We start from the raw sequence: 19734 nt of genomic DNA, 5'->3' as shown, positions 1-19734 counted from the left end.
TTACAATGTTTGATTTTCTAGAAAGTGTCTAAAGAAAAGCCAGGGCATGCACTCACTCAATCAGCAGCCTATTGTGGTATTTTACAACACTAGGAGTCAAGAAATGGTTGCCTTCACATGCCCCATGGGTCACTTTAACTTCTTCCATTTGTTAGTCATAAGGCTGAGAGCTGTTTGCTCCCTTCTTGTTTAATAAGTCCCCCTGTGCTCTTGCGTCTCGCCAGCAGGCTCCCCTGTTTCTTTATTATGTCCAGACTAAGTAACTCTCTGTACACTTAACCTTCTCTCTTATGTCTTACTTTTAAATGATTTACAATTTTTTTGTGTACTCTTATAGCTCTGTTAATCTGAGTACTTCCCCCCCTCCACACACAAAGAATATCAATTTAAACTCTTATGTCAATACAGGCACAGGGTGTGTTTTCTGGCCGCAATCTGTCTACTTCTGAGTTCACCGTTGTTGTCCATTTTTAAATGTCCTAATTTTGGAAAACTTTTTCTGACATTAACCAAAAAAATTTAATCATATAGAATTTCTTTTATTATGAGAGTCCTGATTATTCTTTTCATATCTAGTGGGGAAATGTCAGTGTCTGCTATAAACATCCCTTAACAATGATAGAACGGGACATTGACCCATCCATTTGACATACAGTCCAGAAAAGGGACAGAACTGTTCAGAAAACAAAAATAAAAATAAAAACAAAAGCAAAATAAGACAGAGACATACCACTACTCAAGATGGAGGTGAGATAGATTGATGTGATCTCCAGGGAAGCCACCATCGGCTGCTTTGTGGGAGGAAACCCCTGCCTGATCCACTCAGGGCTGATTATGGTTTCTTTGTTTTGATAGCCTATGAGCGAGATAACCAACGCCAAGATGAAGCTGAAGAAGAGCCAGGCAACAGACAGGAACCTCATGAACCAGGACCCCAAGAAGCTGACCCCGAAGCTGAGGCTGATGTAAGTTTCCTCTGTTGGTCCCAACAGTTAGTAACTCACAGGGCAGGTGGGAAGAAAATGTGTCTGACTCAGGCTTCTGGCTCCAGATGTGCTTTCTCATCAGACAGAGGAGGACATCTTACACAAAGGAACAAAAGAGTGAAAATTCAGAACCGCCAGACTGGGTCAGTCAAACCGGATCAAAACATCCAGAGAGTCTGGTTTAGTTTTCTTACGCATTTAAACACAGTAGAACTTTGGGGTGAAAGTCTCAATGTGACAGTTCTTATAACAGAGCTTCAGGGATGGCTACATGGAAATTTCCCCTGCAAAATACACCACTCTAGCCAAGTACCTGAGACCTTTATCATAAGAATGAGTTCTCTTGACTGGCCAACAGTGCTCAAGGCTAGGATCTAGAGAGGAAAAATTGTAAGAAACGGAAGTATGAATGCTATTGATAGAGGATGCAGAGTACATGGGGCTTCTTAAAGGTGAGTTCTACTCACTGAGAGACAACACCCAGGATTAGGGCCTACACAGTTCTTGAGATCTGGGGGACATCCAGGTGAGGGCTGGCTCCGAAAGGAGCAGCAAAGGGTCACTAGGCTGTCTGATCACTTTCAGCCTTGCATTCCAAGTGAACAACGGGTGGCGTTTTTCTTCCCCTTGAAGAAAGCAGGCCCGCGTGCATGCTTAACAATTCTGGTTTCTCTAAGCAGTGCTTCCCACAGAGGGGGTGTGGGGAGATGGGCTGGAGGTTGCTCTAAGGATTTAAAGCACACACACACACACACACACACACACACACACACACACACACACTTTGGAAGCTTTTAAGTTGAGCAGAATTGAAAAGCATTGAAAAATATAGTGACTCTTAAAGACCGAGAGGAGACGGCAAGCCAGCTTAAATGTTAGAGAGAGGACCAGGAAAAGGACTTCATGTTTGCTGAGCATGTTGTGTGGGTCTATGGGGTCGTGTCATGTGACCTGATTTCTATGCAGCTGTCCAGTGACCATCTTAAGAGCAAGAATCAAGGATGTGTGGCTTCAGATCGGAAAAGTGGTGATCAGGTGCCGAGACAGTGTCCACAGTGCAGAATGTAATGATGTTGATACTAAGTTAGCCTTTGTGTTGACTAAAAACAAGACCCTCACCTTTCAACCTGGGCAGGCTAGGTCCTTAGCCCTACTCAGGAGCAATGCAAGCAATTGTGGAATGAATCCAACCCTGTGTTTTGTATAGATGATGTTTACAGACTACATTAGTTGACTTATTTTATATATATATATATTTAATAAATCAATACTCACAGTGGGGTAGCAGCATTCAGTCTCTGATATTTTGTGAGTTCTGTCTAAATTAATCCAGAGACCTGGAAGGAAGAGCCAGGTCCTTTATGATTGTCAGTGCCAAAGTCTTTCTGGTCATTGCTTGGAGCACTTTGATGCAGATGGCTTTCCAACTTACCTTGCACCAAGGTGGGGCAGAATACCTTCTCTTTCCCTCTTCTGCAACAGCATTTAGGAAACTATGCAGCTGGGAACCTAGCTCTGAATTTTTCCAGTAATTGGAGCACGAACACAAGAGGGAAAGAGAAAATATCCCTTGAGAGCAAGAAAGCTGGAGCACAAAAGCCTGCAAGTGTGTAAGAGGAGACAAAGGCTGCCAGTAGGGAAGGGGTGCGTGCGACAGACACTTACATTTAGGATGGGCTGCAGGACCCCTCACTGATGGGATCCCCTGACATCCTTTTCTTTATTCTAGCCAACGCACTGGAAAAGATAGGTCTTTTTACTGGAAAAGATAGGTCTTTTTACTAGCTGTTGTGAATCGCCTCTTGTCCCAGGCTGCACTCATTATTGTATTTGATGTAACATTTTTTTCCTCCTGTAACCCTTTCAACTCTTGTTTGGTTGGAGTTGGGACTAGAATTTCCATTTTTATGAACTTTTTTTTAAAAAAAAAAAAAAAAAAAAACGGGGATTAGATTACAGTTCCTTTTTTATTCCCCACACAAATGACCAATAATTTATACAAGAAAGCCTATAAGGCAAGAGATTACAAAGTAATTGGAACTGGGTGTGAAGAGGATGACTTCTCATTTATATGGAGAGCAGTGTCGTTTGCACTTGAAGCTCCCAGCCAGGGCTCTTGTAATAAGCCACCAGACACTGCAGGGAGCTCTTGACCATGCCCACGCAGCTCAGTGAACTGTAGCCAGAGCCTCTTGCCTGCACAGCGTTGAGAGGCTGAGTCCCACTCCATGGCTTACCCAGTAATTCCCACTTCAGTAAGTGTCCCATGGCTTACCAAAGGATTGGGGGTGCCCATCTCAGGATCGTCGGGAGGATGGGTATTATCTAACAGGTGTACTAGGGTCTTAAATGGATAACTGAAGTAATTGCCATGTCAATTCATTTGAAAGGCATTTGTGGGACACAATTACTCAGAACTGCTGTGGAAATGCCTTTGACAGTGCACTGTCTGATTTTTCCTATCCCTTTCTAAAGCAATATTACTCGGCTTCATGGTAGCCCTAGTTGATAAAAGAAATTTGGCATGCTACAACTAAACCATTTACTCTGGAGTTCTTTCTCTGCCCTGTCTCTTTGGTAGGCTTCCTCTTGGGTCCTTCCACTATGGGCTTTCTTTCCCATCCACTACCTTTTACCTTTTACATGTTAAAATGTTCTTGCAGGGAGCTGCAGAGACACCACTGTTAGTAAAGTGCTGGCTGCTTTTTCTCCAGTACCGACATCTAAAGTCAGGTGTGGTGGTGTATCTTACAGTACCAGTGCTGGAGAGCCGGAAACCAAATGCACAGTGTTCTATAACAAGCCAGTCTAGCTTAATGGATGGGCCTCATGTCTCACTGTAAGATAGCCTATCTAAACATAGAACGTGAACTGCTCCTGAGGAGTGACATCTAAAGTTAACCTCTGGCCACCACACTCACGGGCACTCCTGGGCAGCTACAAATAGGGGCAAGTACACACAGTTGTACACGTGCAACCAACAGGAACACCTCACGCTCACAGATTTCATTGGTCTGAAAGTAATGTGGCAGTGAAAGGAGTTAGTATTTGTGCCCCCTAACTCTCCCATCTTGATTATTACTGATCTATTTTTCTCCACATAGCCCTCTGACTTGTGTGAGCACTGTTGGCTGCGTAGTGAAGCGTACGTTGCTTACTACTAGAATGTTGAGGAATCACTTGCACAAATGAAGTACTATTTGGCCCTTCTGATTCCTCCTACTGACAAAGCGAGGGGAGCTCCATCTTGGACATGGAGATGTTTCATGCTCTGCAAGTCTTGGGGAAAAAATTGATTTGAACAGTCCGGTGAAGGACAATTTCATTTTCTGCCAGTGCGTGGCCTTTGCAATGAACTTATACTTGAGCCTCTCAGTTCTGAAGCGGTGGGTGCTTTTTATGAACATTTTCCAGAGGGCGGCTGTGGAGGATATAAACCCAGCAGATGACCCCAACAATCAAGGGGAAGATGAATTTGAGGAAGCTGAGCAAGTGAGGGAAGAGAATTTGCCAGAGGAAAGTGAGGAGCAGAAACAAGGTGGAGCCAAGCAAGAGAACGAAGAAATGGATGAGCACTTGGTGGTAAGATAACGCCTGTGACAAAGGGTGGCTTCAGCCTGAGCGTTTCAGTAAATGCTTAGTTTATGGGAAAGGCACGTGCTTATGTGGGTTGAGAGACGATTTGCCACATAAGCACATCATCGGGTTTTGGACCCTTACGTAAGATGATATGCCTGTACTCCAAGAGGGAGAGTGACATGCACTTCTTTTGAGAAATGAACACTCAGCATTTTCTGGCGCATTTGCTGGGATGCTTTTCATCCTGGTGTGCTCATCCTTTGACCCAGCATCCTGTGAGATGCTTCTCCAGGGTACAGGAGCCTCTTCTTTTGTTCCTACAGATGGCGGGGAATCCAGACCAGCAGGAGGATAATGTTGACGAACAGTACCAGGAGGAAGGAGAGGAGGAGGTATAAGATTGAGTGCATGCGACTGGGCACACTGGACATACTACCCTCAAACAAACCTCAGCTCTCTTGACTTTTACATTCAGACTTAAACAGGATGAGAAGGGGATGGGAGCTTGAAGAAGAAATGGATCGTGACAGTTGAAACAGTTAGAAGATAAGAAACCAGGGTCATTTTAAATAACCAGAAGCTTGGAATCAAGAAGACCTCTAGCCTAGTTAGATACATGTGATCTTTTAGAGAGTATCCATGCATGCATTTTCTTGCATCCAAGAGAGAAGAACAAGGCTCTGCACTTCCAGGGAGTGTGTACTGACCCCTGTATCTTTCTCTCTGGAATCTTCCCCATGCTGTCTCAGGGAGACCCTACAGAGTGAACTGGGACCCATCTAACCCACTCCAAGTATTTCTAGGATTCACCAATCTTTCCTTCTGACCTCTTCCCTAATATGAATGCAGAACCTTAATTAAGCTTAATAATGAGGGCTGGGTCACCTGACAAGTGAGAAGTCTTGAGTTCAGTCTCTAGCACATCCCCTCCACTAAAAGAAAAAGGAAAAGAAAAAGAAAGGAGGAGGCAAAATATGGCAAGGACTGGATTCCATTTGAATTAAGATGCATTTAGATGGAATTTCTTAATATTAATTTAATTTCTTTACACTGTAGATTTCTGACAAATTACCACAAATGAATCTCACATAAAACCTATCCCATTGTCTTATTTTTGTGATTAATCAACTAGTGAGTACAGTGTATGAGGGATTATCTCTAGTATCTATCTCTCTAGTGAACTGTATATGGGAGTGTCTTAAGGTTTCACTACTGTAAAGAAATACCATGACCACAGCAACTCTTATAAAGGAAAACATTTAATGCAGGCTGGCTTGCAGTTCAGAGGTTTAGTCCATTATCAGCACAGTGGGAAGCATGACAGCACACAGGCAGATATGGTGCTAAAGAGGCAGCTGAGAGTTCTACATCCCAGTGGGCAGGCAGCAGGAGGAGAGTGAGCCACTGGGCCTGGCTTAAGCTCCTGAATCCTCAAAGCCCATCCCCAGTGACGCACTTCCTCCAATAAGGCCAAACCTACTCCCACAAGGCTACATGTCCTAATCCTTTCAAGTGAGGCTACTCCCTATGAGCCTCTGGGGGCAAATTGCATTCCAACTACCACAGGATGTATGGCTTGCCTCATCAGGTCAAGATCTCACATTCACTCCCTGTATAGACAAGTCAGTATTTCCCAAGTTAAAGCACTGGTTAAGGGCCACTTCATAACGAGAGTCTTGCAGACAGAAGGCTTTGTCCTTGGGGGGAAGGACAGGTGAGATGGTAGACCATGATGACCCAAAGCCAGGCTCCCAAGAAGAGAGCAAGCTCAGAGTTTGTGCTCTGCACCCACACCGCACCCTCCGCTGCCTCCATGAATCACTGTCTCTTTCTTACTGATTGTCAGCCTGTTAGAGCCAATGCTAGAATTGTACTTACCCAAGAAAAGAGAAAAACCTGCTGCCCTTTATGTCCACAGCCGTGTTCTCTGTAACAGGCTGGATCTTTGCATTCCCTGCGTTTCCCCTCCTGCTCTTCATCTTCATGAAGACCAAGAGATTAGCTTTTCAGAAAGAGCATTGGAGAAAGTAGCAGCCTTGAATATTAAGACATTTGCAGGAGAAAGCTATTCATCAGGACTGCTCTTGTAACAGCGTGTCTAGACCAATAGCCCTTTGTTTCCTCAAGTCAGATAAGGGGGAGCTTTGAGGGATTAAGAGAGAAAGGGTTCACCTTGGCTTCCTTTTAAAAATTCAGAAGGGTAAACATAAAAGTTTAATCACTGTTTGCAGATTCCTTCTCAGCTCAGCTCGGTAGTATGATCAGTTAAGGGGGAAGGATAGAAGCCCTGAGATGTGAGAGGGAGGGATGGAGGACAGTAAGAAAAGGCAGACAGGCAAGAGCAGGCAACAAGGCAGAGGCTTGTGCTGTTCCACTGCAGCCGGCACTCCACGGTGGTCCTTCTGCTCCACTGATCCCTTGTTCCTCTCCTTGGCTCTGCTGGGCTGCTAACACTGTCCCTGAAGCCCCAGGCCCTGCCTTGAGGCCTTGTAATAATGTGTCTATACTTTCTAACCCCCTCTTGCATTGGATCTGAAATCTCAATCTCTCTCTCTCTCTCTCTCTCTCTCTCTCTCTCTCTCTCACACACACACACACACACACACACACACACACACACACACACACACCTGCCATTTAGGACTACTGCCTAAAACTCTTAGAAAGCTTCTCTTTCCAGTCTTAACTGCCTCCCCGTCCACTGAGCATCCCTTGCACAGGCTGTGTTGAATTTTACCAGCTCTTTCCATTATTCCAAGGCCTTCTGTGGAGGTGGCAAGAAGAGCTGATGCCCCATTTATTTCAAACACAAATAATAAAGATGAGGTGCTGAGCAACCTGTGGTGAGATGAGCAGTGAACTGAAAGCATGGATGCACTGCATAGTTTTAGTGGGGAAGGGGGCGGGTGTGGAGAGGGGCAGCATTCATGGACACACTTTAACAACAATGAAATACTGAGTGGTTTCATCCTGCTGGTCTTTTTTTAGCCTGAGTGTCCCAGCCGTTCTATAATGGCTGGGCTGTAGCCTTCCAATAGTGCCCAGTTTTCTTCCCTCCCAGGCAAAACTCAGCTGTGTGGGTGTTCGTGTATTACTGTGTTGGTATTAGTGAGGGTACACATTCACGTCTATATCCATGAGTGTAGTGGCCAGAGGGCAACCTTGGATGTCATTCCTCAGGTGACATCCACCTTTATTTTCTTAAATAAGGTCTGTTATTTGGCCTGGCATTCACTAAGTAGGCAGGCTGCCTGGCCAGACAAGCCCAGTTATCTGCCTGTGTCTGCCGCACTGGTGCTGGGATTGTGTGCACGGCACATGGGCTCTGAAGATTGAATTTGAGGTCCAGTTGCTTACACAGCAAACACTTCGATGACTACTCTATGGCCCTGGCTTTCCACTACCTTCTGTTATCTCAGCCTTGTTATCATTCTAAGACATAAAAATGATGATTCCTGACCAGTACTCCTTGTTTATTTGTTTACAAGTTTTAGAGTGAAAGTACTTACTGAAATATTTCTCATATTGCTAGCATTCCAGATATTTTATCTACTTTTGAGTGAAGAGATATATTCTGACATGTCTAAAATAATTTATTTATGTTAAAGTATTTCAATGTTAAAAATAGATTAAATGACTGCTTGAAAATTTTGGATACTTCAGTGACTATAGTACAACAGAAAAGCAAATTAATGTGAACATTCAAGAAAGAAAAGTATTGCCTCTCGGCCTTTTGGCTAAGATCAAGTGAAGAAAGAAAAGTAAAAGGTTGTTTGTCCACTTTCTGTTGACATAGGGACACACGCTTGACACCACAAGCAACCTGAGAATCAGCTTTCCCAGGGCTGGGCTCAGTTGATAGAGTTCTGACCCAGCATGCAAGAAGCTTACAGCTCTGTCTCAGACAGCATATGAACTGGAGCACACGTAAAATCCTGGCACTTTGGGAATAGAGGTAGAGGGATCACAAGTTCAAGTTTGTTCTCAGCCATAGAGCAAGTTTGAAGCCATTGAGGGATGTCAGGTTCTGCTAGGAAGTGGGGAAGGGAGGCCTTTTCAACGGGCACAGATTCTTTGACAACTTGTTGATCAGCCATTGTAGCTAATGTGTTGAAGGCCTTTGACTGACTAGCATGCCACTACCTCCAGATCCTCCCATGCTTATTAGCTTCTTAAAGTGAAGCCTCCTGGTTTCTAGTTAGGTACAGTTTCTCTCACATGTAGAAGTGTTACTACATATGCTAGCACAGGATAGCTAGCCAATACTAAATTCAGATCCAGGGTCTGCTTTGTTTTGTTTAACCATTAAGCAAGGTTGGCCCCATTTGTTAGGATTCTTTCCCGAAATTTCTAAAGCACAGTTTTCGGGGCTACAAATGAGAGGTAGCAGTGTTGAGATGTCTTTGATAAAGCGTGGTGCCAGCTGAGTCAGGATATTAAGGCAGACTGTTATGGAAGACGTACATGATCCAAGGTGAGCTTTTGATCTGGGGCTATCAACTTCAGTGTATTGTAAAGCTCAGAATACAATATCATCTGTTCTTCTTTTGTAATGCAGTTAGTATGAGCTTGGGTTACTTCTCGAACATGATAAATGCATTAATATTATATGTGTAAGAGTCTGTTGTCTCTATGGAATATTACAGAATACCACTTCTTGATTAATCAAAGAGCCATTTAAACCACCAGTTGACAGCTATAATTAGAATGACAACTGGATCACAAGCTAAAATTTGTACAGTAGCTCCACCGAGTAGAGAAAGGGAGAAACAGTCTTAGTGTATTTCCCCAGCCAGCCCTTCTTAACCAGATTCCATTGTACTCAAAAATACAGTGTCCTGTCTTAGCTGTGACCAACAATTACCTTAGGAAGTTCATGAAAAATACAAACTCCTAAACCAACTCTACCCTACAGAGTTTGTATTTATCTTTCAAGGGCCCTATAAATCAGAGCCCTTCAAAAGCTCCACCTTCCAAGCAGCAGATATTGATATTTTGGGAACCACTGTTTAGATAAATAGCCCTGGGGAAAGCAGATACCTAGACAGACTTTGAAAAATGTGACCTCTTGAAATTATGTGAGTGGTTATACCCATTTGCTAAACATTTTTTCACTAAATGCTTAAAAGGACCCACAGCTCTCAGACCTCTCCTCCCCACAACACACACACATAAAACACCAAGGGTCATGGACTTTTATTCAACATTTGTGTTTCATGTATAAGAAATTTGAGCTTCAGAGGGATCAGTTAAGTTTTTCCAAATCATGTAATTTGTTATGTGTTGTTGAATTCTAACCACAGCTTACCTAGGGCTGGTGTGAGGTTGACATTATTAAACATGCCAAGAACTGAAAGTTAATGTGGGAGTGCTCTTGGTGGAAATTAATATGGAAAGAATGATAGAACCAGAAAGTCACCAGGTTGTAACCTACAAATTTAACAATCAACGTAAGACGTAATCGTCAATGAATGATGTCACTACATGAACAGAGCTCAGGGAACTTTCTATGGAGCTTGGAGTGACTGGGCGGTCAGCATCTGCTGTCACTGACCAAGGACAACCTTATTGTTAATAGGCCAAACATGCACAGGGTGCCTGCTGATGAGATGAAAATAGGGAGTTTTCAGAGCCACTTCTGAAATGCCCTTGGCTCTTAAGTTGAAGCTGGATTTGTTCACATTTTATGCTAACTTCACTCCCACGCAATATAAGGCCCTAGAGGGATGGTTGAGGGGTGGCTGAAGGCATAGCAGACAGAAGTGAATTTAGAATTTTGTAAGGAAGAAAGGAAGCCCATGTCATGCATGATCTTTGTTTAGATTGTGATTAGGACAAAGTGACTGTACATATATCTTTTATGACAGTTAGCAGCCCAGGTATGGTGACTCACAGTAATAGTCCCTGCACTCAAAGGGCGATTGGACAAAAGGGCCACTGGTTGATGCCAGATTGGGTCACTTAGAGAGTTTCCACATCTGCCTGGGTGGCAGTGTAAGAATTTGATCTCAAAACAAAACAAAAACATTTTCAAAAAGACTGTCAAGAAAGTGTGTGAGTGTGGTCTAGCCATAGACTATAGCACAGGACTATGGACACTATCAGATGTGATAATAGCACTTTAGTTGTCTAGAGAGACATGCACTGCCAGAGACGTATGCTGTGGAATGTAAATGGCATCATGGAAACTGCATGATGTGTAGAAATTCTAAGACTAATTCAGCAGAGGCCTGAGGAGATGGCTCAATTGGTAAAATATTTACAATATAAGCTTGAATGCTTGAGTTAGGTCTGCAGCACTCCCATTAAAAAACAAGCAAACAAACATGGTAGCACACACTTTTTTTTTTCTAGAGAACAATCCCTTTATTGCTGTTGGTTTATTATAAGATATCTGTTCCCATAGTGTTCATGGGAATCCTGGGACATCCTAAAGACATTTACGTAAGGTTAATGAGGTTATTTACATTACAAACAATAGTTATGGGTCAGGTCAAAGTTGCTTCACATATGTTAAGATAACACAGCACACCTTAATGAATTATATGCAAGAACAGTTATATTCTTAAAGTGTTTTATTAATTCAATGAAATAATATAATTTTTAAATTTTGTAAACTTTCTTTTTTAAATTTTTTTCTATTAAATTTTTTATTCATTTACGTACCAGCCACAGATCCCTCTCTCCTCCTGCCCCCAGCCTTCCTAAGCCAGCCCCATTCCCTCCTCCTCTGACAAGGCAAGGTTTCCCATGGGGAGTCAGAGCCTGGTACATTCAGTTGAGGCAGGTCCACACCCCTCCCCCTGCATCAAGGCTGGATAGCACACACTTGGAATCCCACCACTGAGAAGACAGAGACAGGAGCATCCCTGGGGCCCACAGGCCAGACTAGGCAAATTGGTGAGTGTCAGGATCAATGAAAGACTGAGTTTAAAAAAAAAATAGGATGAAAGCCTGAGGAAAACAACTGATGTTGATTTCTGACCTCCCAATTTTGTGCACACACACACACACACACACACACACACACACACACACACACAGGTGTATACGTAATTCACTGAAAAAGGTAGGCATAGATGAGACCAGTATGGCCATGTTGATATTAATGGCTGTAAGAGTCTTAGTAAGTGATTCTCCTTATTGGCATGCACTTGAGGGTGTTCATAATGAAAGCTATTATGCTAGTATACACGTGACCACAGTATAACAGATCTGTAATCACAGTACTCCAGTAGCTGAGGCAGGAGGATTGTGAGTTTGAGATGAGACCCTGTCTAAACCAAGGCAAAACAACAAAATTGACCTCACTGTTTATATAGAAAGAAATATTCAGAGACAGGCCTTTAGTTCAGGTTTGTCTATCCATACAGTATATGTTAAGAGGTGGAAAACTCCCATAAGCACAGCCTGTTTGGTAAATAAAGTTTTATTGGAACAGAGCAGGCCTATCTGTTTGCATATTATGTTCAGCTGTTTTGTTCTGCATTGGTAGAGTTATGTTGTGTGACAGAGACAGAATGGTTGAGGAAGCCTGAGCAGTTACTATCCACCCCCAAATCAAAACAGAGTTCCCTCCTCTGATTTAGGGATTTTTCTCACTGCATTGCACAGGTTCTAAGCACTTCTTCCATTTTCAACTAACTCACATTTAGCCAAGAAATGCATTCTTCATTAAAGTTATAGAAAAGTTGCCTTTGTTGGTCAAAATCAACAGGAACACTTGAGCAATTTAATAACACTTCCATTTGTTAGCCCTGAATATAATGGAGAATATATGTTCCACTGCCCTCATCCCAGTATCCTAAGGAATGTCACTATGAGAGTCTATGACTAATAGCAGAAGAGATGTCAGGACCATTGATAAAGACATAAAGTGAGACACAGATATCTTTAGTTCACCCTATCAGAAATTGTGAATACAGAGGACGTTCTATGCCTCTGATCTCATTATTTGGAACGAATTCAGTTTAGGGGCTCTAGGTCCAGCTGATAGTAGAAGGACTAGACACATGAAGACTTCCCTCCAGCCTGGATAACTTGGAAAAGACATCCTTTTAGGCTACAGATAGGCCAACATCTATCCACAGCTCATCGGGAGGCCGAACTGTTCTCATTTCCCTCATCCTGTTTGGATGCTTTGACTGTAGCACCTCACCCATTTGGCACAGTGCCAACAGCCACTCATCCAGCTCTTCTTCTCCCAAATCTCTCACTGCCCTGGACCATTCAAGAGGGCTTCATCATATACTATGATCCTGGAAGAGACTGGCTTGGTACCAGCACAATCTTCTGAGACTATTTGTAATATATGCAAATGATTTCTGTCTTTTGGCATATCTATGATTTCAGAAGTTAACAAGTTAGAAACTGCATTATCATCTATTTCTGTAAGATGTGATCACTCGAGGTTATTTAGTAAGCATATTTGGATGCTTTCTTTGATTTACATTTTCAGATAAATACTTTCGATCAATGAAACTATGATTATAGTGTACCCAACATAAAACAATTTCAGACAGAAATGTGCTAGAACATTAGAAAAAGGGATTTGGGAACTGTTTAATAGAATATTTCATGAAGAAGTTAAGATTATTTTGTCTTATTTTCTATACATTTTAGCTAGATAAATTTATTCTTAGATACATCAGTTTTCTACCTCATTTTACATAGAGAATGGTATTTTTTGTAACTATGGAGAAGAGATATTTTTGCATTTATTTATTCATCTACCTCATTGTTCAGCTGTTACTTATTAAAAAATTCTGACTTGCTGATGGAAGCAGATGCAGAGACCCACAGCCAAGCACTTGGCTAAGCTCCTGGAGTTCAGTTGAAGAGAGGGAGGAGGGATTATAGGAGCAAGGAGGGTCAGGATTATGATGGGGAAAACCACAGAGATACCTGACCCAAGCTAGTGGGAGCTCAGGGACTTTGGACTGACAGCTGGGAAGCCTGCATGGGACTGCACTAGGCCCGCTGAATGTGGGTGACCATTTTGTGACTTGATATCTTTGTGGATCCCCTGGCAATAAACCAGGCTTATCCCAGGTACAGGAACTGGCTTTTTAGAGCCCATCCCTATGGTATGATGCCTTACTCAGCTATGATGCAGGGGGGCTTGGTCCTGCCCCAGTTTAATATGTTAGCCTGTGTTGACTACCCAAAGGAGGCCTTACCCCCTATGAGAAGTAGATGTGGGGAAGGAGAGGGGAAGTAGGAAAAGGGGAGAGGGAACAGAGATTGATATATAAAATCGAAAAAAGTTTTAAATAAATAAAAAGAAAAAAATCTTGACTTGCCTGGAACATACCTGGTTATTGATAACAGCAAATAAGACAAGCTCTTTTGCCTTTCTAGGAGTTCTGTCCCATCAACCTTGTAGATTCCTGGGTTTCTTCCATTTGGAAGTGGAAATACAACAGTTCATAAAGAGAGCTGAATCCTTTTATCGGTTGACTTTGTAGAGCTCACCATATTCAAATAAAACAGAAATCAAATCCACGGGTCCTTCTTTGAGAATCACATTGATTTTGAGACTTTTCTTCTTGACAGTTTCATATAATGAATTTTAACCCTTTTCCTCTCCATTGCCCTTTCCCATCCTCCTCTCTGGCCTCACTCCCTTCCCCTCTAGATGCTTCTTCTCAACAAGTCTTCCTATGTTCGTGTCTTCCTTTGGGGTGTGGCCCACTGAGTCTCATTAGTGTTTCTCGCCCAGGCATGAGTGGGAGTCATTTACTGGAGCAAGTGTTTCCTCTCGGTGGTACACTGCTGAAGAGAACAGCATCTGTTCCTCCAGCGACCGTTAACTGCCAACACTTCCTCCAGAGACACATCGCACACCTCTTTACATTCACAAGACAAGTCAAACTTTGGACTTTTTTTATCACTTGTCAACTTGAATTTTAGTTCCTTTTTTGCAAATATGTGCAATTTTGAATGAATATCTTAGAAGTCGGATCATTTTGTTGCAAGTGTTTAAATGGGAAAGCATCACTCAGTCTGTGTGATTGTGTTTTAGGTTCAGGAAGATTTGACTGAAGAGAAGAAAAGGGAAGTGGAACATAATGCTGAAGAGACCTATGGTGAAAACGTATGTTTATTGCTTTGAATATGTGCATGAGTGTGCATGTGTGCCTACATGTATGTGTGTGTGATGTGTATATATGTATGTATGCAGGAATGTGTGTGTTGGCCTACACTGCCCTGGAATGTCACATTTCCATATAGAAATCACACACGTGCACACACACAGGGACTAGCAGCATATTCTCTGCACCTCTAAGGCAATGATAAATTTAGCAGGCCCACCTAGAATAAAGAAAAGTTATGATAACTGGAATATTGAGAGGCTATAGTATTATTTAAGAAATCATTTTCTTCACACCTCTTCCTCCAAAATGAATTACTTTCCATCTTTGTTGAAGAGAATTATCAATCACGAACTCTACATCCTCTCTTAGATTTGTTTTCTCTATTATCCTTTAGGCTGATGATAAAAATAATGATGGCGAAGAACAAGGAGCTCAAGATGGTGCCCATCCCAAAGGAAGAGAGGAGCATTATGAGGAGGAGGAAGATGAGGAAGAAGACGGGGCTGCTGTTGCTGAGAAATCACATCGCAGAGCCGAAATGTAGCTGGACCCAATTTCTAGACTACGCTCAGCCAACACATTTTTTTCAAGCTGCTCTAAAACAAAACCCGCCTACTGAATTCTAGAATATTTAATTACATACAAAAGTGAGGGTTTAGACTTTTTTAACTTTTATATTAGAAATGCTATACATTTATATGAATATATTTTGATAACTTAGTTTAGAACTTCTTTTATAGTCAAGTTAAACATGGACAAGAAGGCAAACAATGAGACATGCCCTCAGGTCGGAATCTCATTCATCAGAGATGGTGTGATGTAAAGTGCTTGGCTTTTGTGCATGTCTCAGCTCATTACTTTTTTGTTTTCTGGCTTCCAGGTAGTCTGCCGTTTATATTGGATAAAAGGCAGGATTGGATTTAGAAAGAAGGCATACTGAAAAACACTGTGCAAATGTCGAGGGGATGACTGGTAGCCAAGTGGCTGTTCTTGCAGGTTCTTATGTACAACTCTGATAGGATGTCACTATTACAGGCTGTCTGGAAATGAGGTACCTCTGCATAGTTGACATGCAATTTTTTTGTGGCAGAGAAAGATGTTTTTTTTAAACTTTCAGGTCAGTTAGAAGAATATTTACCATTGCTTAAAGTCATAGCTTGTCGTGCTTGAGGGGAATCAAGTATGAAAGTTGAATAATATTAATATGAAAGTATCCTGGACTTAGTCTTCTGTTACAGAGGCCAAACAGGGGCTGACACACTTAAAAACTGATGTAGTATATGTATGGTGCTTCCTGGGTGAACTCCCAGTTTCCATCATTTCTTATCTGAATTCTCTTAGTTCTAAGCTCATCAGTATCCAGTTTATATAGCATATGTTTCTCCCTTAAGCTCTGTGCCTTGGTGTGTAACTATTTGGATCACAGTCATAGATATGAAAGCATGCCATGCTACCATTTAATAAGATTATTTTTCAGAACTATATAGTGAAATATCTTTAGCACTATGATAGGAATTCCCCTCTCAATGACTTTTTTATTTACCCGGAATTGACCTGCCTTTGCCTATATATAAGACATTTTAATGGCTATGAATAATAATAAACATCCCTTAGGAAAAAATCCAAAGTGGAAATTTTTTCCTGAAATGAGCACATATTTTAGTTTGGACCATTAATATTGTTAAACACATAGAGCTGGGCCACAATTCATCTTTGTGTAGTTTTATAGATACTACTTTCAAAATAATAAAAATGAATTTCATTTTCTGCTATTATTGTATGAATGTAATTTTAGTTTTTAATAACCACACTCATGTATGGTTTTGATTTTCCCAGCTGAGCAATTGTGTATGTGTGCATAGAAATGTTCTGTTCAAATATATTTTGGATAACCAGTAACCATAAATCAAATCTCATCTTTATGTATAAAAGCCCCTTATGTAATGTAAAATGTATGATATTGTACATAATACTCAGAATACAATTATTTTGGTAAATTAGTTTGTATTTTAATGTCCCAGTTGCAGTATTTAATTATTTCAAACTTGGGTAATAATCAATAAAGCTATGAAAAGTGATGGGTAAGTCTTCTAAAGCATATAATTTCCTGGTTTGTGATCTATGGTTTTTCTTTATAAGAAGGATGTAAATTAATGAATTATTAAATGCCTTTCCCAAACTGCTTCATTTTCTTTCTTTTTCTACTTTGATTGGCACTTGATTTCTCATCCCCCATCCTCTTACCTAAAAGAAGAAGCTAAGGACTTTTGTTGTCTTTAAGCTAACTTTGGGGGCTAGAATTGTCTAGAAAAACATGAGAAAGCGTGAGTGTCATGTTCACAATTCCTATGTAAATCTCTCCATTAAATCACCAATCACGAACTATTCTGGAATATTTCTAACTCCATGTTAGAAGAACATTCTAGTGAGAACTAAATCAGATCTGATCTCCATTAATGACCAAATAGATGTAAATTATCACTTAAATTCATCTTGCCAATTAGTCTGTAACTTTCGGTTGACCAGGAGTCAGAGGAGGGCTGGGAGCTGATTCAATTGCTTCAGGACTTGCTGTCCGAGCATGAGGACTTGAGTTACTTCCCTAGCACCTAGACCAAGAAGCCAGCTGTACCTGTCATCTTACCATTGAGAAGGTGTAAACAAGAGGATCTCTGGGGCTTGTAGGCCAGCAGTGTAGCCAAAAAAGTGATTTCCAAGTTCAGAGAAAGACTCTGCCTCAAAAAATAAGAGAATGAGAAATGAAGATACCAAATGTGGAAGTCAAATATTCCATGCCTGTGCATTTATTAGAAGGACAAGAAAGCACGGAATTAGGCATGTGTGCAGCATAGCACAATAGAGTACAGATGTGATGACGGGTTATTTGCAAGTGTGATCAGAGAAGATCTAGCAATGTAGAGCATAACCTTAGCCACAGGCACCAATGACTCTTACCAAGGAAAAGGACTGACATTTACTGAATGCCTTCACAGTGTGAGAAGTATTTGACCTGGACTCTTCAATTCACCCTTGACACTGAGGGCATTTCCCTTGAGGTTGATGGAATGGCCATTGGAACATTTGACATTGTTTACCTCTGTGAGCTTATCATTTTGTATTTGGATCTTTGGACACTTTGTGATCCATTATCATTTTGTGTATTTGGCTTTCGACACTTTGTGATCCATTCATAATAAGGCAGGTTGCACAGGAGTGGGCTACATAGCCAGACACTTTTCTCTCTCCCACTACAGTCCCACAGTCAAGCAGCCACTTTTAAAATAATCACTCAGATACTTAATATTAATTACAAACTGGTCTATGGCTCAGGTTTATTGCTAGCTAGCTCTAACATCTTAAATTAACCCATTTCTACCAATCTGTATTTTGCCACGTAGCTGTGGCATTATGGGTCTGCTGGCATCTTGTTCCTTGCGCTACCGGATGGTGTCTGTCAACTCTGCTTTTCTTCTTCCTGTTTCTCTTTTGGATTTCCTCTCTGGCTAAAACCTGTCTTGCCATAGGCCAGAGCAGCTTCTTTATTAACCAATGGTAGCAACACCCATTCACAACATGCAGAAAGACCATCCCACAGCAGGGTTATGTCACTTCCATTTAGATACCTTCCTGCAGCTCTAATGTCTCTTCTCTGTTCCTTCATGTGCACTTCTTGGTTGCTTTCTCAGTCAATGACACTGCTTCTAACACCTCCCCTTAAATGCTGGTGCTTTTCAAATTTATTGCCAGAGATCTTGTCTCTGTTTGACCCTTCTCCCATGTCTCATTCATTTTCTCAGCCTAATTTTCCACAGCCTATTCTACTCCCAATGTCATAATTGTCAAAACTTCATTTTCTTATATCTTATAGAACCTACTTCTTTCTCTTTCTAAATTGTGTCTTCTTTCACTAAGTTTTACCAAATAGGAGCATGAAGTCCGATCTTAATTCTGTCTTCCCATCCCACAGCCTACTACCGACATACCTTCCATCTGCCCACTGTCCTGGTCCAGGCCCCACTTAGCAATATTTACCTAGAGAGTTTCCTTGCTCCTTCCTTCACTTCCTTGTTCCTAATTCCTAACGCATGAGCCAGTAGGACTTTTAACGATAACCTTACCACTACAGTATCGTGCAATCATTTAAGAAATTTCCACTGCCTGGGAGAAAGTCTCCCAAACCTGCTAACATGGTCTATAAAATTCTTCATGATCTAACCCCATCTTAATTCTTCAGCCTAGTAAGTTACTTTTTAATATGAACTACAATAAGTATGATTTGTGCATGTCAAACATCCTCCCCCAGTTTCCTTGATAGCCATCCTTGGCCCTGGTCTCTGGATGGAAAATTGACTAGCAGAGCTGATGGTACTCCCTCATCTATATGCAAAAAAGCACATGATCCAGGCAGGACAGATAATTGACTCAACACATATCAATTAGATTTCCTCTCTGGGATGCTGTTGGAAAGCAATTTCAATATGGTATTCCTGAACACCTTTGTAACAGTGTTTATCACGCACTGTCTTTTCAAGGATATGAGCAGAACAAGCAGCTTTCTGGGCCATAGGGTGGATTTGTCTTCTTGTTTGCCTTCAGGCCAAGAGTTGGACAAGTTTGCTCGAAGAACCTTTATAAAGTGAGTTCCCTAAGATGGGGCATCACACACTATGTCAGGAGCTTACAAGGGTGCAATATGCTCTCATCCCATGACACTTGGAAAGGAGGAGACTGATGTGAAGGTGAAAATGTGAAACCAGTGCTGCCTTGGATCCAGCTGTGCAGAGTTCTGTCCTTTTCTGGATGATTTCACTGAGTCTCACCTCAGCTACCAGTTCTTTCAGGAACGGATTTTTAAGTTGGAATATGCTTAATGAACAGCTGAGATTCACAGAGACCTGTTATGAGGAGTCACTACCACACAATGAGAGCTGCTAGGTACAATACAAAGAAGTTTCAGCATGGCTGTATTCTCATAAAACTATGTGAGCAAAGAAGGGTGCCTCTACAACTACAGAATGCTGATCTACACGACCCAAATACAGTAAAAACAAACAAACAAAAAACAGTATTTC

The 19734-nt window shown here is 41.6% G+C and overlaps 1 protein-coding gene across 4 annotated transcripts in view; it reads left to right on the top strand.

Annotated features, from left to right (window-relative positions):
• Positions 1–16740, top strand: part of Golim4 (golgi integral membrane protein 4) — an 82730-nt gene extending 65990 nt beyond the window's left edge. For all 4 annotated transcript variants that reach the window (XM_036190860.1, XM_036190861.1, XM_036190859.1 and 1 more), the window contains 5 exons: positions 856–965; positions 4401–4568; positions 4889–4957; positions 14590–14661; positions 15057–16740. In XM_036190860.1, the coding sequence (XP_036046753.1) occupies positions 856–965; positions 4401–4568; positions 4889–4957; positions 14590–14661; positions 15057–15206 (569 nt within the window). In that variant the 3' untranslated portion in view covers positions 15207–16740. The remainder of the gene's footprint in view (positions 1–855; positions 966–4400; positions 4569–4888; positions 4958–14589; positions 14662–15056) is intronic.
• Positions 16741–19734: the final 2994 nt, after the last annotated feature.

This window comes from Onychomys torridus, chromosome 6 (assembly GCF_903995425.1).
Source record: "Onychomys torridus chromosome 6, mOncTor1.1, whole genome shotgun sequence".
Taxonomy (NCBI): domain Eukaryota; kingdom Metazoa; phylum Chordata; class Mammalia; order Rodentia; family Cricetidae; genus Onychomys; species Onychomys torridus.
Note: the sequence above shows the minus strand (reverse complement) of the source record. Positions and strands in the feature narration are given on the sequence as shown.